At 37.1% G+C, this 19182-nt stretch overlaps 1 protein-coding gene across 2 annotated transcripts in view; it reads left to right on the top strand.

The window, feature by feature from the left end:
* Positions 1-19182, top strand: part of si:dkey-237h12.3 (teneurin-3) — a 174619-nt gene that overhangs the window by 86268 nt on the left and 69169 nt on the right. For both annotated transcript variants that reach the window (XM_067457431.1, XM_067457432.1), the window contains exons 5-9: positions 7765-8003; positions 9148-9267; positions 14702-14916; positions 15714-15921; positions 16969-17070. In XM_067457431.1, coding sequence (XP_067313532.1) covers positions 7765-8003; positions 9148-9267; positions 14702-14916; positions 15714-15921; positions 16969-17070 — 884 coding nt within the window. The remainder of the gene's footprint in view (positions 1-7764; positions 8004-9147; positions 9268-14701; positions 14917-15713; positions 15922-16968; positions 17071-19182) is intronic.

Below are 19182 nucleotides of genomic sequence, written 5' to 3'. Positions count from 1 at the left end.
CTTTTATATTTGAGAATAGACAGGACTATCTTTTCCTCACTGGAATTTCTCCACAACATTTCTAAGATATTATTGAACTTATAGCCTGTCAATCAACATCAGAGCTCCACCCTTAGGCTGAATAAAACAACCTCTGCCAAAAGTGTTCTGCATGCATTGATTACAGTATACATCTTACAAAATGCTTATTATAAACTAGAACTAAGATCCAGAATCTACTCTGATCCCCCCCCCCCCCCCCCACACACACACAGTTATTGGTAGACCTAATTATTTGCTACCAATCTTTAAAAATAATTTTAATGTTTTTTTTTTTTTAAATCAAATTGACATCAAAATTTAAAATGTGTATCAGTGCAAAATATTATATGTATATAATGATTAACAATAATTTTTTTTAAACTTTTTTTGTGCACATCGGTTAAATCAGTGCATTATGGCTACAAAGGAGGGAATTATTTAGGGTTTTCAGCTACAAATAGCTGACACCAAAATAGCGATACAGCTTGTCACTTTTATAGTCTCTTGAACATTCAGAATCAAAATGAATCTCTGTATTGTGTATAAATATATTCAAATTACGCTTATGTAACTGAATTCAATCAGTTGAATTTGTGTCAGAAATAATACTCTGTGTAGTCACACATTTTCCATGTGAGTTCTCATCAGTTTTCACTACACATTTTTTGAGAAAATATATTGTGGTAAAACCCACCAAGTCAAGCCTTTATGTAATGCACCTTGCTGTCACTACAGATATCTTAAAGTGTACTACTAAAGCTGAGGGTTGCATACCCAGCATCTACCTGACAGATTGGATTTATGTATGCATGAAATGAGCATCATATCATATCAAGCATAAATAAACATATCATGTTAGTTGTACCCTCAAAATCATTGTCTGTATACACACATTTGTTCTTATTGTAATAGTAGACAATGTCTCTTAACCTGTTTATTGTTTAGTTATAAGACTATTTATATAAGACCTTTTTTTTTTATTAAGGGTTGTGTAAAATTAGAAAGTGCAAAATTAGTCTTCATAAAAGGATGATGTCCTTTAAAAAATGCAGGCTTTGTTTATAACAAACCCACAGTGTAAATAGTAATGTACTGCATCATAGATTTTCCACACCCTTATGCAGATTTGTAAGTGCTACAATCAGCATTTTCACTTCAAAATGCTGAAGGGAGGGTCCCAGTAGACTGGGACCTGCAAAGGCCGTGCATGAATGCAAAATCATTTGAAATAGACTTAAATTAGCCAAAACAAAAGTCACCATGTGCAAGCCAACATTTCTGTATACATTAAATTATATGTAAGCAAATCCAAGTACTGGACAAAAAGCACATAATAAAAATGTGATTTCTTCATAATAATAGTTGAAACTAAAATCAATTAATTCATGAAATTAATTTGGCCTATATTCAGACTAAGTGGATGAAACATCAAAAAAAGTCAAATTTTCTTTGACTTTTGGAAAGAAACTACTTTTTGTATTGTGGAAACATTCTGTCAGTTTCTGAAAAATGTAGATACTGTTTTTATTGAATTTCTGACATTGAAAATATATGACATAGGATACATATGACTGACCTGTGACTGACATATATATATGGTCAATCATGGCCAACAAGAAATGACTTGCAGCAGGAATAACTTTTTATATAGCATGAAGGAGTTAAATCTTTCCAGGATGATATATTGCAGATAATGTCATAATGGCACAGTTTATATAACCCTGCATATACCCCCAGGAGCCTAAGCTACCCACTCGAAAGGTTGAACAAGACGAATAACAGCTTTAAACTGTTCACAGTATTACTGCAGAAATATGTGCCATTTAAATGCTTAACTAATAATTGTGACTATAATGTACAAAAAAAAAAAAAAATGCTACTAGATGGCCATCATTTTTTTCATAAATACCATAAAAAGTCACATTCAGTTTTCAGGCAAAAGAGAAAACAGGTCAAAAATCTTGTTTGTTTTGTTTCATTCCTTCATTCATTCATTCGACTTTATTGTCCACCTTAGTGGAAATTTGTCTTTGTCTTCTCCAAACAGAAATATGAGACATCAATGACACCACATTTAGACTTACATTAAAACACACACAGTTAAGAGTACAATACTACCACCATCAACATGCAACAACAGAAAATGGAAAATGTTTTTGACATTGTTAAAAAGCAGTATGCATGTGAAATTATCCAGGTTTCATTGGATCTCTTTTAAAAGTATAATCAAGGAGGGGTGATATATTGACACAATTATTTAAAACCATATATCTATAATATTTAAAGTTGATAAAGTCTATAAATATTTTGTTGTTGAAGGTTATATGTTATTGTTGTCATGCCACCTAAAGGAAGAACAAATCTTATACTAACAGCTACATGTAAAGCTGAAATATGTTGCTTACATCATTTACAAATTTCACAAATTTGAAATTGCTTTATGCTCACTGGTATATAAAGCAGACATACGTATGTATTCACTGTTGCATTCACTGTATGCACCCTGATCATAAAATGATTGCAATGCGTGTAGGCTATAATACACTAAATTAATCAATTAAGTTAACCTAGTATGAACAAAGTAGTCGTGTGTATGTTTGTGTGTGTGTGTGCTGTATAGAGGAATGGAATGTCATTATAAAAATAAATGTAGTGTGGATTATCTTGAATGAATGAATGAATCAAATTTAATTTCAGTCTACAATCAGCCTTGCCTCCAATTTGATGTGGATTTTCTTTCTTTGGTATTTCAACATAATGCCCATGTATTAAAAAAACTTCCAATAAAACTTGTTGCCTTTAACTCTAGAAATCTCTACTAAATGTCATTTTTTCATCAGGAAAATGTTTAGAAAAAAAGTGGTTTCAATTTTCGTAAATCACTTCAAAATCAGCTCTTTTGGACCCACTTTATATTCGGTGGCCTTAACTACTATACTAACATTTATACTACATATATACTACACTAATTTGATACAACGCACTTATTATGTACATGTTTTTAGATTGTACTTACATTTTTTTAATTATCTGCATGCAATTACATCTGTAGTTAATGTCTGTAATTACATTTATTACCTGCAGTCGCACTGTACACATTCGTTAATAACAGAAGTGTTCGTAATGATGTGCGTCAGGTTTTTGATCTTTTGCAGGCCGCAGCTGTTGTGCTCCGTTGTGGAGAGAAAAAACAACAACAACAACAACGAAAAGAAATACTCTTGAGAGAATGTACTTCTTGGATATGAGAAAAAAAGATGATGTTTTGTAATCAAATCTAGTGAAGAATCTTTGTTTTGTATCTAGATCTAGGCAGAAAACACAGTCTTCTCCTGTTATTAATGATCCCAGTAGAATTGCACTACCTCTCCCTCTTTTCAGCTTTCTTCCTTTCCTCCATGCAGTACACCAATCCATCACGTCTCCTTTTCTCACCACTCTACCTTTCTTAGCATGTTATCTTGAAAACTTTCCACTCCGCTGTCTGTCACAAAGACTCTGATCTTTACATGCCAAAAGAAAGGGACTGTCCTAAAATGGCAGTGGCGCAGAAACCTCCAGGGAGCGTCTTAAAATACCTCCACTCTGCCGAGTGCTGGGCAGAGGCACCTGCTGCTCCCAGACCCCTACTGAGGTGACAGATGCTTCCGCCTCAAAGAGGATGCTTGAGTCCTAGTTGGAGTTGAGTGGATCTGTGCAATTCCTCCTTGTTTTTCACAGATTTTTAAAAACAGTCTGACGTGCATGTGATGAAATAACGCCTTGTCTTCACTTAAACTCTTCTTCCACTTTGTCACCAGTCACACATACACTTTTCGCATATGGATTCAATCGTTTTAACTCTTTAAGTCAACAAGTAGTCCTTTGAAAAGCCCACTCTTTTCTTTAGCCTAGCTAATGCGGCCATCATTATATATCAGATTGTGTTAGAAAAGGACTTTTATTCTTTTGTTTGCAATTTCTCTTTCAACCTCCAAATCCCCGGTTTTCTTTTGTAGGGCCTTTTTTTTCACGCCGCAGCATTCCAAGCGTCAACCCGATGACAAGGAAAGGTGGGACGCTGACAGAGAATCAGATTGTACAAGTACAAAGATCTCTTTGGGGTGAAGTTACTTCTTAGTAGTCCTAATGCGAACAACACTCTCACACCTTATAAAAAGGGGCAATGAGGATTAGCTTAGTCATTTTCTCTAGCTGGCGTCACACTCCTGCTAATCAATTATGGATTGTTTGGCCTCAAAACGGCACACTGTCAGTGTATTTGTTAATCGTTTGTGAAGGCTTTTAAATGTGCCTCATTCAGTGTGCAGTGGCCCGGAACCTATCCGAGCCCTTGTGAAAAATGTGTGTGCGCGTGTGTGTTTGGAGTCATGGCAGCGGCTCATAACCGTGCAGATTATAAAGTAGAATTATTACAATGGAGTCTTCTGAATGAAAAGCAGGCATCTTAAACCCACGCCTGTATTGAAATTTCTACAAAAGGACCAACGCCTACTTGACCGTTGAAGTTTAAACTTTTAAAATGTAATGCTGTTAGTAGCTGAAGAGTTTTACATATTTTCTCATCCAAGGAGAACAGCAAATTAAAGCCACATTTCCACTTTCTCCAGGGACTAGGGATTTTTTGGGGGTAGTCTGTATTTTGATCGCAGAGACCAGGGTCTAAATGAAGTTATGGGTAAAAAAAAAATCCCTTTATACTTTATTAAAATATTTTTTTTTTTTACTTTTTTAAGTTCATGAACTTTTGGGGTTGGTACTTGGGCACTAAACATGCTGATTGGTTGAGTTTACACAGCTTTTTATTTAAACTGAAATAAAATAAAAAATCAATTTATTTCTATCTATCTATCTATCTATCTATCTATCTATCTATCTATCTATCTATCTATCTATCTATCTATCTATCTATCTATCTATCTATCTATCTATCTATCTATCTATCTATCTATCTATCTATATAAAATATGCAGAGGACAAAATCATGCGGGAACTGGTAAGTCGCATGCAGTACTACGTCACTGTCACTGGACTAATTTGCCTAATCTTCACAGTACTTTAGATTGCGATGGAAACGCAGACAGCAATTTGGCATGATAATGATGGTGGTTGATGAGTGCAAAGCTGAACATAATTAGTGACCGTGACAACAAATTAATGACTAAGGCAGACGATGACGAAACACAAAGAGACGAAACAAACGAGATTGTGACAATTAAGAATGTTCCCTATAAATGTATTTACCTTTAAGTTCATTGATTCAGTGATTTATTACAATAATTCAAAGGTCTTGCCGTATTTTTTTCTTCTAATCACATTTAATCAGATAGCAAACTTAAAGGTGCCCTAGAATGAAAAAATTGAATTAACCATGACATAGTGGAATAACAAGAGTTCAGTACATGGACATTGCATAGAATGAGCCTCAAACACCATAATTTCCTAGCCTGACAAGCCAGACCCACATCAAGATGTTTGGTCTGGAAACTCACCATTGACAGGGCTAAATACGAGGGGCAGGATAAACGGTTGTCTTTCAAACTCCCTCTGCACGCAATTAGATAGAGCTACAGCCAACCTGAGCAATGTGAAGTGGAGCTTGTTAATAGATTAAACTTTCACCATATCTGGTCGGCAAAACTCTGAACACATCTTCCCTTTTTAAGTGCCGTTCTTTGTTCTTTTCTCATAGAAAAGCTTAACTCCAAGTCTTCTAGAGTTGTTGTCACAGACTCTACACAAGATGTGATTGGTCTGACCAGAGTTTGGTTTTTACAGCTCAGAAGTGTATTAAAAGATTTGCTAGATGACACTCGCGGCAGATTAGATTTGCTACTGATAGGGTGCGTCTATTTCTAGGCTAATAATTTCCTCCTTCATATGTAAATCTTGTTTGTGAAAACCACAGAAAAACAGGCAAATCTCAACATAACACCAACTGTGACACAATCGCTGGGATCAATAATATGTATGCCCCCAACATTTGCATATGCCAGCACATGCATCACGCGAGGATAGCGAAAATGGCAAATCATGGAAATAAATGTTATATTCCAGTCGGTGCCCATGGGCTGTGCAGGGGACGTGAGGACTTTTAATACCCTTCCCACAGAACAAAACTCTCAACAGGCATGGTGTATGTTTATCTATAACCGTACACAGCACCAATTTCATTCAAAGTTGTTCGTTTGCTCTGCCTATTTCACCATGGACAGTTTTTCTAACCTTGACAATATCAAACAGGCTTAGCTCAACGTCTGATACTAAAGAAGCCACAATTCAAATTGTATCCCTGCAAGCAGTAAGTAGTGATTTTATCCAATTATTGACTGTCTAAACAATTTCTAATTTAACTGAAAGTTTCTTAGTGAGACAACATTAACAATAATATCCCCTGTGTTGTCTAGATACCCAAGATGCTAGTACAGTAACAATAGGAAACTTCAAGTAGTATACATAACAGTATGACAAATGTCAAATGTTATTTTCTGCCAGTGTTGTCATGCAAATCTACAAATTACAACCATAGATACATATGGAAATCCCTTTTGTTGGATAGAATTATAATTAAGCCTATTTTTCATCAACAACACATAACTAATGAGCAAACTAGTTTAGATGCTTATAGATCACTCGATCATTCTAGCTAATGTCACCTTCTCCACCACTTAAGTTAAAATGGTAGTAATTTGACAAGGCATCTAGTCAATTTGTCACAAAGAGCAAAAACAAAAAACAAACCCTTTACTGTAATGCACCAACAACATATTTGTGCTCTTTTTTTGCCCTTAAATAAGTCCCATACCCTTTGTAGATATCAGAGAACAATTTAAAATATTCTATATTATAAACTCATTCTAGGGCACTGTTGAAGGTGCACTGTGTATATTTTAGCGACATCTAGTGGTGAGGTTGTGAGTTGTAATCAACCCTCTACAGTGGCTGACACAGGACAAAATTGACGTTGTTGGTGAGAGCTGAGAGTGACCAGTGCTCTGTATAGAAGTTTTTATCCCGTTTAGGACTACTGTAGAAACATGTTGGCACTGTACATTTAACTGTAAGGGGACCTACGGTAAATGGTGATAGAAAGGGTTCATTCTAGGGTAATAAAAAACAACGGTACATTATGTAAGGTCTTTATACACCACTGAAAACATAGTTATGCATATTATATTGCATTTCTGTCAATAGATCCTCATAAATACTGCACCTTTAACATTCTCAACTCAGTGATTTATTTTGGTCTGCCGCAGAATATTCAGCATCGGTGGAGCACCACTGATGAAAAGCAGAGCAGAAAACACTGCCATCAAATGCTGATTCACATCATTATGGGTTATGTTTCTTATCTTAGAATGTGTTCAGTAAACTGCTGTTCACTTTGACTTGACTTTCTGTGCTTCTTTCCATCTTAACCCATCATTAGACACATTCATTTCATAAAAGTACAGGCACTGATCTGTAAACAACACTCCAATGACAGCCCTAAAATGTATTACAATTTAAATTACAGTTTATTAAATTACAAATGTGGCTTTTTCTATGGCGAAAAGAAATAGTGATTCAAGAAAAAGGTTTCATTTTTTTCTAAGTTTTCAAAGGGTCAAACTTTTTAATAACTTAAAAAAAAAAAAAAAATCACTACTTTTTAAGCCTGAGTTTTTGTTCACTGCTTGCTCTAAACGTTTTCAGCAAAAGTTATTGTTTTTATATTTTATCATCCTTATCTTCTTTCCCTAGGCACTTCCTGCTTAAGACTGGTACAGGCACCACATCTCTCTTCACAACTCCTAATCCAGGTTACACCATGGCGACTGGGGCTGTCTACTCTCCACCAGCTCGTCCCTTAACCCGCAACACACTATCAAGAGGTGCATTCAAATTTAACAAGTCGCCTAAACGGTGTTCGTGGAAATGCACCGCTCTCAGTGCCGTAGGAGTGGCCACCCTGCTGTCAGTTCTGCTCTGCTACTGCATAGGTAATCGTCTGTGTATGCGTGTGTGTGTGTTTTGCTTAGGTGACCATGAGGTACTCAGGTGCGAGCTGTTTTATACAGCCTGCCCCCATAAGAGATAGCGAAATAGCTCATCAGGTGGAGTTTTTCTTCCCCAACCTTCATCTGTGGCCAAAACACCTGGTGCTCTGCTCTAAATAGTCACCCAATCCCACAGAGGAAGTCACATGCACACACAAATACTGGAAAGAGACATACATGTAGTGATTAATGACTGCAGCGAAGCAAAAGCAACATGAACTGATCTTACTTATTGTCTGCAGAAATCTATATTCACCCTGTTAGCCCTTACAAACATTATAACCTCAATTTGTTATTCTCTCAGATTTCTTAACATTGTTCCCCACTGTGAGTTATTTGCCGCAGTTGGAGGGCCCCCCCCGCTGAAGGCCTGTTAGAAACATTCCTCCCTCCAAAGATCAAACTGAGAGGAAGAGAGGTGTGTGAAACTCTGCCTCCTTAGCAAGCTCCCTCGTTGTGAACTTTGAAGGAAACTTTTCCCAAGCTGTTTTCACACCCATCGAGCGGTTAAAAAAATAATAACTAGAAAGTGTTTGCCTAAAATTTAGCAGCAGTGCATGAGGAAGAGAATATTTTGAAGAGAGAATGGAGGAAAGATGAGATTGAGAGAGGAGAGACAGTAAGGGCGAAGGAGAGAGAATGTGAGACTCCTGTAATGTAACGCAACATGTTTTGGTCTTCAGGGTTTTGAGCTTTAGCATTTCTCCCTCATTTTTTCCTTTTAATCACTGGAATCTAATTTAATTTACTCTAGCAATGAATGTATTCAGTAACGAACTAAAGACTAATCTGAAGTATATTCAAAACTGCTTGCATCAAGACCCCATGCAGCGATAATTCAAAGAACATGTTTTCAGACAGCAAAAAAGACATTGTGTACTATTCAGAACAGATTCTATTGAGGAAAAGGTTTTCTTTTTTAATTTGCTGAGCTCATGCCCAACACATGCATAAAGGAGAGTGAAAATCACCTTCTAAAATGGCTTTCAACAGCTTTTAAACTATATCCTTTTGCAAATGAGAATGTCTCATGACATGATATGTGCTTGCTGTTCCGTTTCATGATCTTAATTGCTTTCTGTTGCAGCCATGCATGTACTTGGCCTGAACTGGAAACTGAAGGATGTGGATAATCACGCCTTTGAGAATGGACAAGCCAAACCAGTGACGTTCCCGACCAACACTGTGACTGCAATTTCTGCGGATGGTAACATTTCAAGGCCAAAATCAATGACCTTTGAATCACATAGAACTGCATTTTCACATTCCTATGATATATTTTAGATATATACATAATATACATTTCATATAGATTGCAGTTAAAAAGCATAATGCATTTGTAGAGCAGTGTTCTTAGTACAGTATAGGACTCATTTTTTGTGTCACACCATGTTCTAACTACATACGATGTGATAAAAGATATCTTTTATTAAGGAGTTTTTGTCCTAACCAGCCACGATGGCGACACAATGATTCTGTTTTAGAAACATTTATTTTTCTGCGACGTCACAACTGGAACAACAGCACAAAAAATGGCAATGATAATATCAGGTAATGTTTATGTGCTTTATTTAAAGCGCATCTAATAACGCGTCTGATATGACCTTTAATATAATTTAGTGCTCCCAGCTTTGTAACGTAGTGATGCTAAAAGCAACAGTGGATAATTCATATCAGATATTGAAATTAAACAAATGGAAACAAGAACATTCAAACTTTGAACAAGCAAGTATATTCTATGACAAAGATTGTTTTAGTAACTCAATATGTATTTTTATTAATGTTGTAATATTGGTGTAATATTTACGGAAGAGGATTAGGGCCAAGCAAAAAAAAAAAAAAAAGCATCTCGAGATTAAAGTCATTATAATGCGAGATTAAACTCATTAAATTTTGAGAAAAAAAGTCAAGATACAATATCGAGAATAAAGTCATTCTGTTTCGAGAAAAAACTTGTTATATTTCGAGAAAAAAAGTCGAAATAAAATCTTGAGAATAAACTCATTAAATATTGAGAATAAAGTCATTGTGTTTCGGCCGATGACGTCACGGAAAATTATAGTTTAATTAAATTCGGGCAGGTGGTGGTTGAACCAATCACATGAAAATTATATATACATTGTTTAATACTGTTACAGCGCCTGGTAGGCCACTAAGCAAACCTGCAAGCTATAAGCCCAGCTGTCATGAAGGAGGGATTTGAATATTATCCCCCATAAACTATGCCCCTGTGTGCAAGGCAAGCAGGCAAGTTTTGGGGTTGTTATGGACAATTAAAAATGTGAACATGCACATTGTACTGTTGTGGGGTGGATTTGTAGGGAATTTCATTGAATGAATACGAGTCGGCGTTTCTTTAATATCGAGGCTCTAGTTTGTTTCTTAATTTTGACCTTCATGACAACTGTGAGGGGGGTGAATTTTTCTATAACTCTAATTCATTTATGTTATATAAAGCCTTGAACTTCTGCATAACTAAGGGCGTGGTTACAGGTGGATAGCCATTTATCCGCCGGCTATATTCATTGTGTCACCTAAGCTCCATTCACATCCCGCTTTTTTAACAAGGCACAACACAATGGAATCGCCACAACACAACAGAAACGAGCCACAACACAGCGTAATCACCAAAACACAATGGAAATGCCCCCGACAGCGAGGGGGCTCGTTTCCGTTTTGTTTTGTGGTGATTTCGTTGTGTTGTGACTCATTTCCGTTGTGTTGTGGCTCGTTTCCATTGTGCTGTGGTTATTTCGTTGTGTTGTGACTCGTTTCTGTTGTGTTGTGGTGATTTCGTTGTGTTGTGACTCGTTTCCTTTCTGTTGTGGCTCGTTTCCGTTGTGTTGTGGTGATTTCATTGTGTTGTGACTCGTTTCCGTTTTGTTGTGGCGATTTCGTTGTGTTGTGACTCGTTTCCGTTGTGTTGTGGCTCGTTTCCATTGTGCTGTGGTGATTTTGTTTTGTTGTGACTCGTTCCCGTTGTGTTGTGGTGATTTCGTTGTGTTGTGTCTAGTTTCCTTTCTGTTGTGGCTCGTTTCCGTTGTGTTGTGACTCGTTTCCGTTTTGTTGTGGCGATTTCGTTGTGTTGTGACTCGTTTCCGTTGTATTGTGGCTCGTTTCCATTGTGTTGTGGTTATTTTGTTGTGTTGTGACTCGTTTCTGTTGTGTTGTGGTGATTTTGTTGTGTTGTGACTCGTTTCCTTTCTGTTGTGGCTCGTTTCCGTTGTGTTGTGGTGATTTCATTGTGTTGTGACTCGTTTCCGTTGTGTTGTGGTGATTTCGTTGTGTTGTGACTCGTTTCCGTTTTGTTGTGGCGATTTCGTTGTGTTGTGACTCGTTTCCGTTGTGTTGTGGCTCGTTTCCATTGTGCTGTGGTGATTTTGTTTTGTTGTGACTCGTTTCCGTTGTGTTGTGGTGATTTCGTTGTGTTGTGTCTAGTTTCCTTTCTGTTGTGGCTCGTTTCCGTTGTGTTGTGACTCGTTTCCGTTTTGTTGTGGCGATTTCGTTGTGTTGTGACTCGTTTCCGTTGTATTGTGGCTCGTTTCCATTGTGTTGTGGTTATTTCATTGTGTTGTGACTCGTTTCTGTTGTGTTGTGGTGATTTCGTTGTGTTGTGACTCGTTTCCTTTCTGTTGTGGCTCGTTTCCGTTGTGTTGTGGTGATTTCGTTGTGCTGTGACTCGTTTCCGTTTTGTTGTGGCGATTTCGTTGTGTTGTGACTCGTTTCCATTGTATTGTGGCTCGTTTCCATTGTGCTGTGGTGATTTCGTTTTGTTCTGACTCGTTTCTGTTGTGTTGTGGTGATTTTGTTGTGTTGTGACTCATTTCCTTTCTGTTGTGACTCGTTTCCGTTGTGTTGTGGCTCGTTTCCATTGTGCTGTGGTGATTTCGTTTTTTTGTGACTCGTTTCTGTTGTGTTGTGGTGATTTTGTTGTGCTGTGACTCGTTTCCTTTCTGTTGTGACTCGTTTCCGTTTTGTTGTGGCGATTTCGTTGTGTTGTGACTCGTTTCCGTTGTGTGGCTCGTTTCCATTGTGCGGTGGTGATTTCGTTTTGTTGTGCCTCGTTTCTGTTGTGTTGTGGTGATTTCGTTGTGTTGTGACTCATTTCTGTTTTGTTGTGGCTCGTTTCCGTTGTGTTGTGGTGATTTCATTGTGTTGTGACTCGTTTCCGTTCTGTTGTGGTGATTTTATTGTGTTGTGGCTCGTTTCCGTTGTGTTGTGGTGATTTTGTTGTGTTGTGACTCGTTTCCGTTCTGTTGTGGTGATTTTATTGTGTTGTGGCTCGTTTCCGTTGTGTTGTGGTGATTTTGTTGTGTTGTGACTCGTTTCCGTTCTGTTGTGGTGATTTTATTGTGTTGTGGCTTGTTTCCATTGTGTTGTGGTGATTTTATTGTGTTGTGGCTCGTTTCCGTTGTGTTGTGGTGATTTTATTGTGTTGTGACTCGTTTCCGTTGTGTTGTGGTGATTTTATTGTGTTGTGACTCGTTTCCGTTGTGTTGTGGTGATTTTATTGTGTTGTGGCTTGTTTCCGTTGTGTTGTGGTGATTTGTTGTGTTGTGACTCGTTTCCGTTTTGTTGTGGTGATTTCATTGTTTGTGGCTCGTTTCCGTTGTGTTGTGGTGATTTTATTGTGTTGTGACTCGTTTCCGTTCTGTTGTGGTGATTTTATTGTGTTGTGCCTTGTTTCTGTTGTGTTGTGGCAAATTTGTTGTGTTGTGGTTTAATTTAGTACGGCCTGCAGTACTGGGCCAACGTGCTATTCACTATCATCAGCCTTTTTTTATAATATCATGAACATAATGATGGGCTTGAAATGGGCTGTGATGCAAGGTTTGTTTTCAATTCAATGCTGGGAGTGATTGCAGTAATTGTATAACATTTATGGTCTACTTGTATTTGGTTATGGAGTAACCAATAAATCTTAATTGGTGAAAGTATATTATGTGCATATTATGTATTATGGTGTTTGGGTATCAGATTTGTCACTGTGGGCAACGGTGGAGGGTACATTGGCGCTGGGCTGTTGGTGCGCACTGGGGGCTCGTGTGGGGGATGGGGGGGGGTGTACTCATTTCTTCAAGGTTGGCAGGTCTGTTGCAGTCAAGAGATACAGTCTCATTGTGAGATATACAGCTGAAGTTACAAAAAACAATTTTGCAATTGAGAGATAGAAATCCACATTGGGAGATACAAAGTCATAATTACAAGAAACAATTTTGTGAGAGAAAGTCATATAAATCAACCGCCAAGGGCAGCTAACCACATTGGTCCATTTTGGTATAGAACTGTTTTTTTTCTGTCAATTCCTAATGGATAAAAAAGTGAAAAGGTTTGTGAATGTTGTTTATTGTTGACTTTAAACATTTCCGAAGTACAACAGAGAAACAATAGTGATTGTATCTTTCACTTGAGGAGTGACAGTCTCTAAAGAATAGGACCCACTGTGCTGGGTTTGTCCTAATTACCATGTTTAGAAAGCATCAGTTTGAAGCAAACCAATAAAAGACTATTTCCTCACTCCGAATGCGAAGCTGCCATGCTATATTGTGTTCTTTTAATTGACTAACTGCCACTTCCCGAAGTGTATTATAAAGAGGTTTGCCTGTGTTGTATAAACTTTCATCTATTGATAGCCTTTAGAGAGTATGAAAGAGCATGGCAAATGCCTACTGCAAGTTTTAGTGTAATGTTTGACATTTAGAGGCTCTCATCAGGAAAAACATTGAAGAGGCCATTTATCTCTGAACATGTATAGAGAAATATTAAAAATTCTTTTAATGTAATTTTCTTTTGAAATTTTTGACTTGAAAGAAGACCAGATTCTTAGTTTTATCTAGGTCAGATGGACCAATGAAATTTGACCAGGCTAAAATGAAAGGAATCTTGACTGCATTAGAAAGCATTAGTATTTCACTGGGTTTGTTGTCGTGAATTAACTTTGGCAGCCAAACAAAAAAAAAATTATAAATAGAAAATGCTATGTGAGTACCCAAACACAAAAGTATTTTAATTTTATCACACTGCACATTTCCATCTGATAAGCGAACAGTATATAAATAAATTACAATCGTACAAAGTTTTCTTTTTTAGTTTTTTGGACTAATGTATATAATGTACAATACCATTCAAAAAACATTTCCTGTTATTATTTCTTTTTATTATTAATGCTGGGAAAGTGTGCTGCTTATTTAATATATTTTACTCAGTGAATTTTCAAGATTACTTTATATTTCAAAAGAACATACTTTAAGTAGAAATCTTAAAATTGTACATTAAAATAAAAAACCCAACATCTTGCTGAAGAAAATATTTGCAATTAAGAGATTCCATGTGGTCATGTTGATTCTTGTAATTGTGACTATCTCTACATTTTACTTAATATCTTTCCCTTGCAAAATGTGTTTTTGTAATTGTATCTTATTCTCAGAATGTTGCAGTTAAGAGATTTCTCATTGTAAGAAATTACAAGTCACAATTACAAGAAACAATGTAGATTACTTGCTGATAAAAAAAAAGTCTTATTTACTCTTAATGGTTTACTGGTTGTGTTACTTTAATCCAAATATCCTATAATATGCTTTATGAGATACATATTTAGTTATTGATATGTTTATATTGTTTTAATATGTGTCTTTTTACAGGAAGGGTAGGAGTAATGCTGCAATATAACGCCACATTAGACACAGGGCAGGTGGAGTTGGGTCAGCAGGTAGCGCATGCCGTTCCACCAGGAGTTTTCTGGAGGTCCAGACTTCTCATTGACCAACCCCACTTCCTCAAGTTTAACATTTCCATTCAGAAAAACGCTCTGATTGGAGTCTATGGGAGAAGGGGTCTTCCACCTTCACACACCCAGGTAAAACAATATCAAAGTCTTAACCTTAAGTCATACGTTACTAAAATGTGTTCTTTAATTAGTTATTTAAACAAAAAGACGAAGGATGTTTTTTTGATCGTCCACAATGAATGAATTGATTGATTATTTTGTATTTAATAAACCACAGATAAAGCTGTTGTCTGCAAAGTATTGACTGACACTATTTAATATAAATCAAGAGATAAAGGAATCAGCCATCAAAGGTTTTTCACAAGAGAGAAACAAATCCTACTTTAATCATAACAAAACAACTCCTCGAACAGAAAGACATCTTCTCTCTGTCTCGGTGATTGGCTGGGTGTTTAACACTCACAGCTGTCAATAAAAGCGGCATCTTTTGTGAGTGCTGAGGAAAACTGTCCAGCTTATCGTAGATGTTCAATCAATGTGTCCCCAAAGCCATCACAATAAACTAAAGCAAGCTTATTGAGTGCTGCTTCCAATTTGCCATGTGCTTCCTTATTGCTTTTTGTAGCTGACCAGTAGGAAATCAATTGGAGAAACTTTAATTTAGAGTCTTGAGTTAGTAGGTCTATCTATTTATTTAAATGTTCAGTTTGAAGTATGGGAAGTTCTTATGGATAATTCTCTTTGTGATGCCAAATAAATGCCTGTTTTAAAAGATCTCTTGTGATGATATTTTAGGACCAGACAGGGTAAGGGCAGCTTAAATGTCATGGGGTCTGGATATTAAATTTGGCTTAAATTTTATTGTCATGCTTTTGGCAACTGCTAAATAATAGCGTTCACATGAAAATGCGTTGTTTTTTTTTCAGTACGATTTTGTGGAGCTACTGGATGGCAGTAGGCTCATCTCACGAGAGCGAGTTCAGTTGGATCCGGAGCTCAGGGATCGACTGGAGATTCCGGTTAGCGTTCAGCAGGCGGGCTTTATTCAGTACCTGCACATCGGTGTGTGGCACCTGGCCTTCTACAATGATGGGCGAACTGTAGAACCCGTCTCATACAACACCATCATACTAGGTGAGCTAGCACGTAATACAACCATGTAACATCATGTGATTGAGTGTATACACATATGTCTTTGCTTATGCGCTGCAGAGAGTGGCTTGTTATATTCTGTTTCCTGCTTACTTCTGCACCAAAGCTGCAAATGTAATTTCATACCCAACATTATGTAATGTGACGCTTGACAGAGCAATTGGGCCACTGTAACAAGCCTTTATAGGTGACTTCAGATGGCCTTTTTTATATTTCTGTCTTGCACTCAAGTGCCTGAGATGGTGCAGCAGTGATAATGAGGCGTGCAGAAGCATGCCCTGTGTTGTTGGCTAATCAATAAGTTTGATTCTGCCGCTATCTCTTTCTGTCAGGCCAGGGAATATGGAGGCCAAAAGACTAAATCTCTAAGCCTTTAGCTGCTGAGCTGTTTGTTTGGATCTTCAAATATGACTTTATTTTGTATTTTATGCGGTCATTAGGTAGACTGGGTAAACCCAGCCCGATCTGCAGGCGATCTGATTTTGCCCTGCAGCTCAGGCTGGACACATGTACATTTATTTATTCTGCTTCTGTTACACTTTTGCGGGAACCAATCACATACTGGCTTATCCACCTTGCACGCTATTTAGCGTGTTTAATACAATGACGGATAGAGAAGGATGGATCAATGTTTACAATGTCATTTAAATGATGCACATTGATCACGCCTCCTGTGCATTAGAACATACAGAGCAGACTCCCCAGACCAATGTTTAATCTTAAAATTTTGAGCTTGGTCTGTTGATAGCCAGACATGAAGGAAGTCATGAGGAGGATCTGCTTTTATTTACAGGAAAGGAAAATACTTGCCTTTTGAATTATTTATACGTTTTTTTTTTTTTTTTTTTACAATAATTTATGTATACATTTAGTGGGAATTCAGTTAGCATCTTCCAGATCGACTCCATATAATTCTTAAAGACACTTTGTACTATGCCTTGTTATACCACAAATACAAAGCTTTTTAAAAACGCAGTTAATATGTCACGTTTAAATTAGTAACATTATTATCTGATCTTCTTTGTGCAGAGTCGGTGATGGAATGCCCACACAATTGCTATGGCAATGGAGAATGTGTCTCAGGCACATGTAATTGCTTCCCTGGATTCCTTGGACCATATTGCTCGAGAGGTGTGTGTGGTGTTCTAATGATAGTTTTTGCTATTAGGATAAATATAATATCACACCTGACAAAAGAAAATGTCCGGGTCATATTTAACCCCAAAATAGAAAGAAAGAAAGAAAGAAAGAAAGAAAGAAAGAAAGAAAGAAAGAAAGAAAGGAAGGAAGGAAGGAAGGAAGGAAGGAAGGAAGGAAGGAAAGAAAGAAAGAAAGAAAGAAAGAAAGAAAGAAAGAAAGAAAGAAAGAAAGAAAGAAAGAAAGAAAGAAAGAAAGAAAGAAAGAAAGAAGTAAATAGTTTAAAGTAAATTTTCTTTTGAGACCCATACATTTTTTTGTCCTCATGACAATCAAGCACATTAAGGCCCAGTCCCATTTCTACCCCTCCTTTTCCCCTTCCCCTTCCTTTTGCGTGTTTACGTGAAGGGGTAGGGTTTCTCGATTCACTTTTGGCTGGAGTGGAAGGGGTAAGGAAGATTTAAACAAATAATTTTCAGGACCATGTTTCGAATGAAGTTGTATGCGAAATTCGCTGCGTACCGTGCAACAACGTGCTGCTAGAATGAGTGTAGTGATGTTGCCACTCGAAATCGATCACTTATGTGTTGCCTGGATACCAGTGTCTCCATAGTTTGCTAAAGACGCTATTTGAGTGACGTTAACACCGATGAGGCAACGTCTGACTAGTTTGTATTACATTGCAGAGCGCTCTGTTATCGCAGCGCCACAGTAGAATACGAAACCATATCATACCGATCTGCACAGAATAAACAAAGAGAACAGTATGGCCTGATGGAAAAAGTGGCTCCACCATTCTTGCATGTTCTGTATTATTCTGTTTCGTCCAAGGAAACCTGAAGGCTCATATGTTTTCAAACTGAAAATGAACGCCATTTTCTTAAAGGGTTAGTTCACCCAAACATGACATTTATGTCATTAATGACCCACCCTAATGTTGTTCCACACCCGTAAGACCGTTCATCTTCAGAACACATTTAAGATATTTTATATTAGTCCGTGAGCTTTTCTGTTCATTTAATGAAAGTTTATGCACACTATTACTATCCATGTCCAGAAAGGTAATAAAACCATCATCAAAGTAGTCCGTATGTGACATAAGTTAGTTAATTAGAATCTCTTGACGCATCGAAAAAACATTTTGGCCCAAAAATGACAAAAACTACAACTTTATTCAGCATTGTCTTTTCTTCCTCGTTTGTTTTCAATCCTCAAATAAAGATTCAAACGGTTATGAATCAGCATATTGAGTCATGATTTGGATCACCGATGTCACGTGATTTCAGCAGTTTGACATACGACCCGTGATCATGAATCAATCCGCTGATTAATAACCTTTTGAATCTTTATTTGAGGATTGAAAACAAACGAGGAAGAAAAGACAATGCTGAATAAAGTTGTAGTTTTTGTTATTTTTGGACCAAAATGTATTTTCGATGCTTCAAGAGATTCTGATTAACCAACTGATGTCACATATGGACATCAGTTGGTTAATTAAACTTTGATTATGTTTTTATTACATTTCTGGACATGGAGAAGTATAGTGTGCATACACTTTCATTGAAGGAACAGAAAAGCTCTCTGACTAATATAAAAATATCTTAAACTGTGTTCCGAAGATGAACTGAGGTCTTATGGGTGTGGAACGACATTAGGATGAGTCATTAATGACATAAATTTCATTTTCAGGTGAAACTTACCCTTTAAGTCCAAATACAGCACAAAACAACATTGGAAGTGAGTAATCTGTTAAATGTCCGCACGCCTGATTTCTGTTATGTATGTGCACTTTATTGGTGTTCATACAGGTTTAAATGTTACAGGACGCTAATTAAAAGAAGCAGGATATGATGACGTGTAATTGGTTTGTAGTGGTGTCCCATTTCTTAGAGGAATATTTTCAAAGGGGTAGGAGAAGAATTGGGATAATGCCGAAGCCTTCTAATTGTCATTGCAGAAAGCATCTTTGGAAGGAGAGTCGCTCACAAAGTTACAAAAAAATGCTGTGCGAGAGTGAAACCTAAGCACTAAACACGGAGGGATGGGCAAGCATATGTTTTCAGCTCATATTTTCTGTTTTTTTTCTCTTTCGGACAAAAAACGAAA

The sequence above is a fragment of the Pseudorasbora parva genome, chromosome 11 (genome assembly GCF_024679245.1).
Source record: "Pseudorasbora parva isolate DD20220531a chromosome 11, ASM2467924v1, whole genome shotgun sequence".
Classification (NCBI taxonomy): Eukaryota; Metazoa; Chordata; class Actinopteri; order Cypriniformes; family Gobionidae; genus Pseudorasbora; species Pseudorasbora parva.
This window is presented reverse-complemented; position numbering and strand designations above follow the sequence as displayed.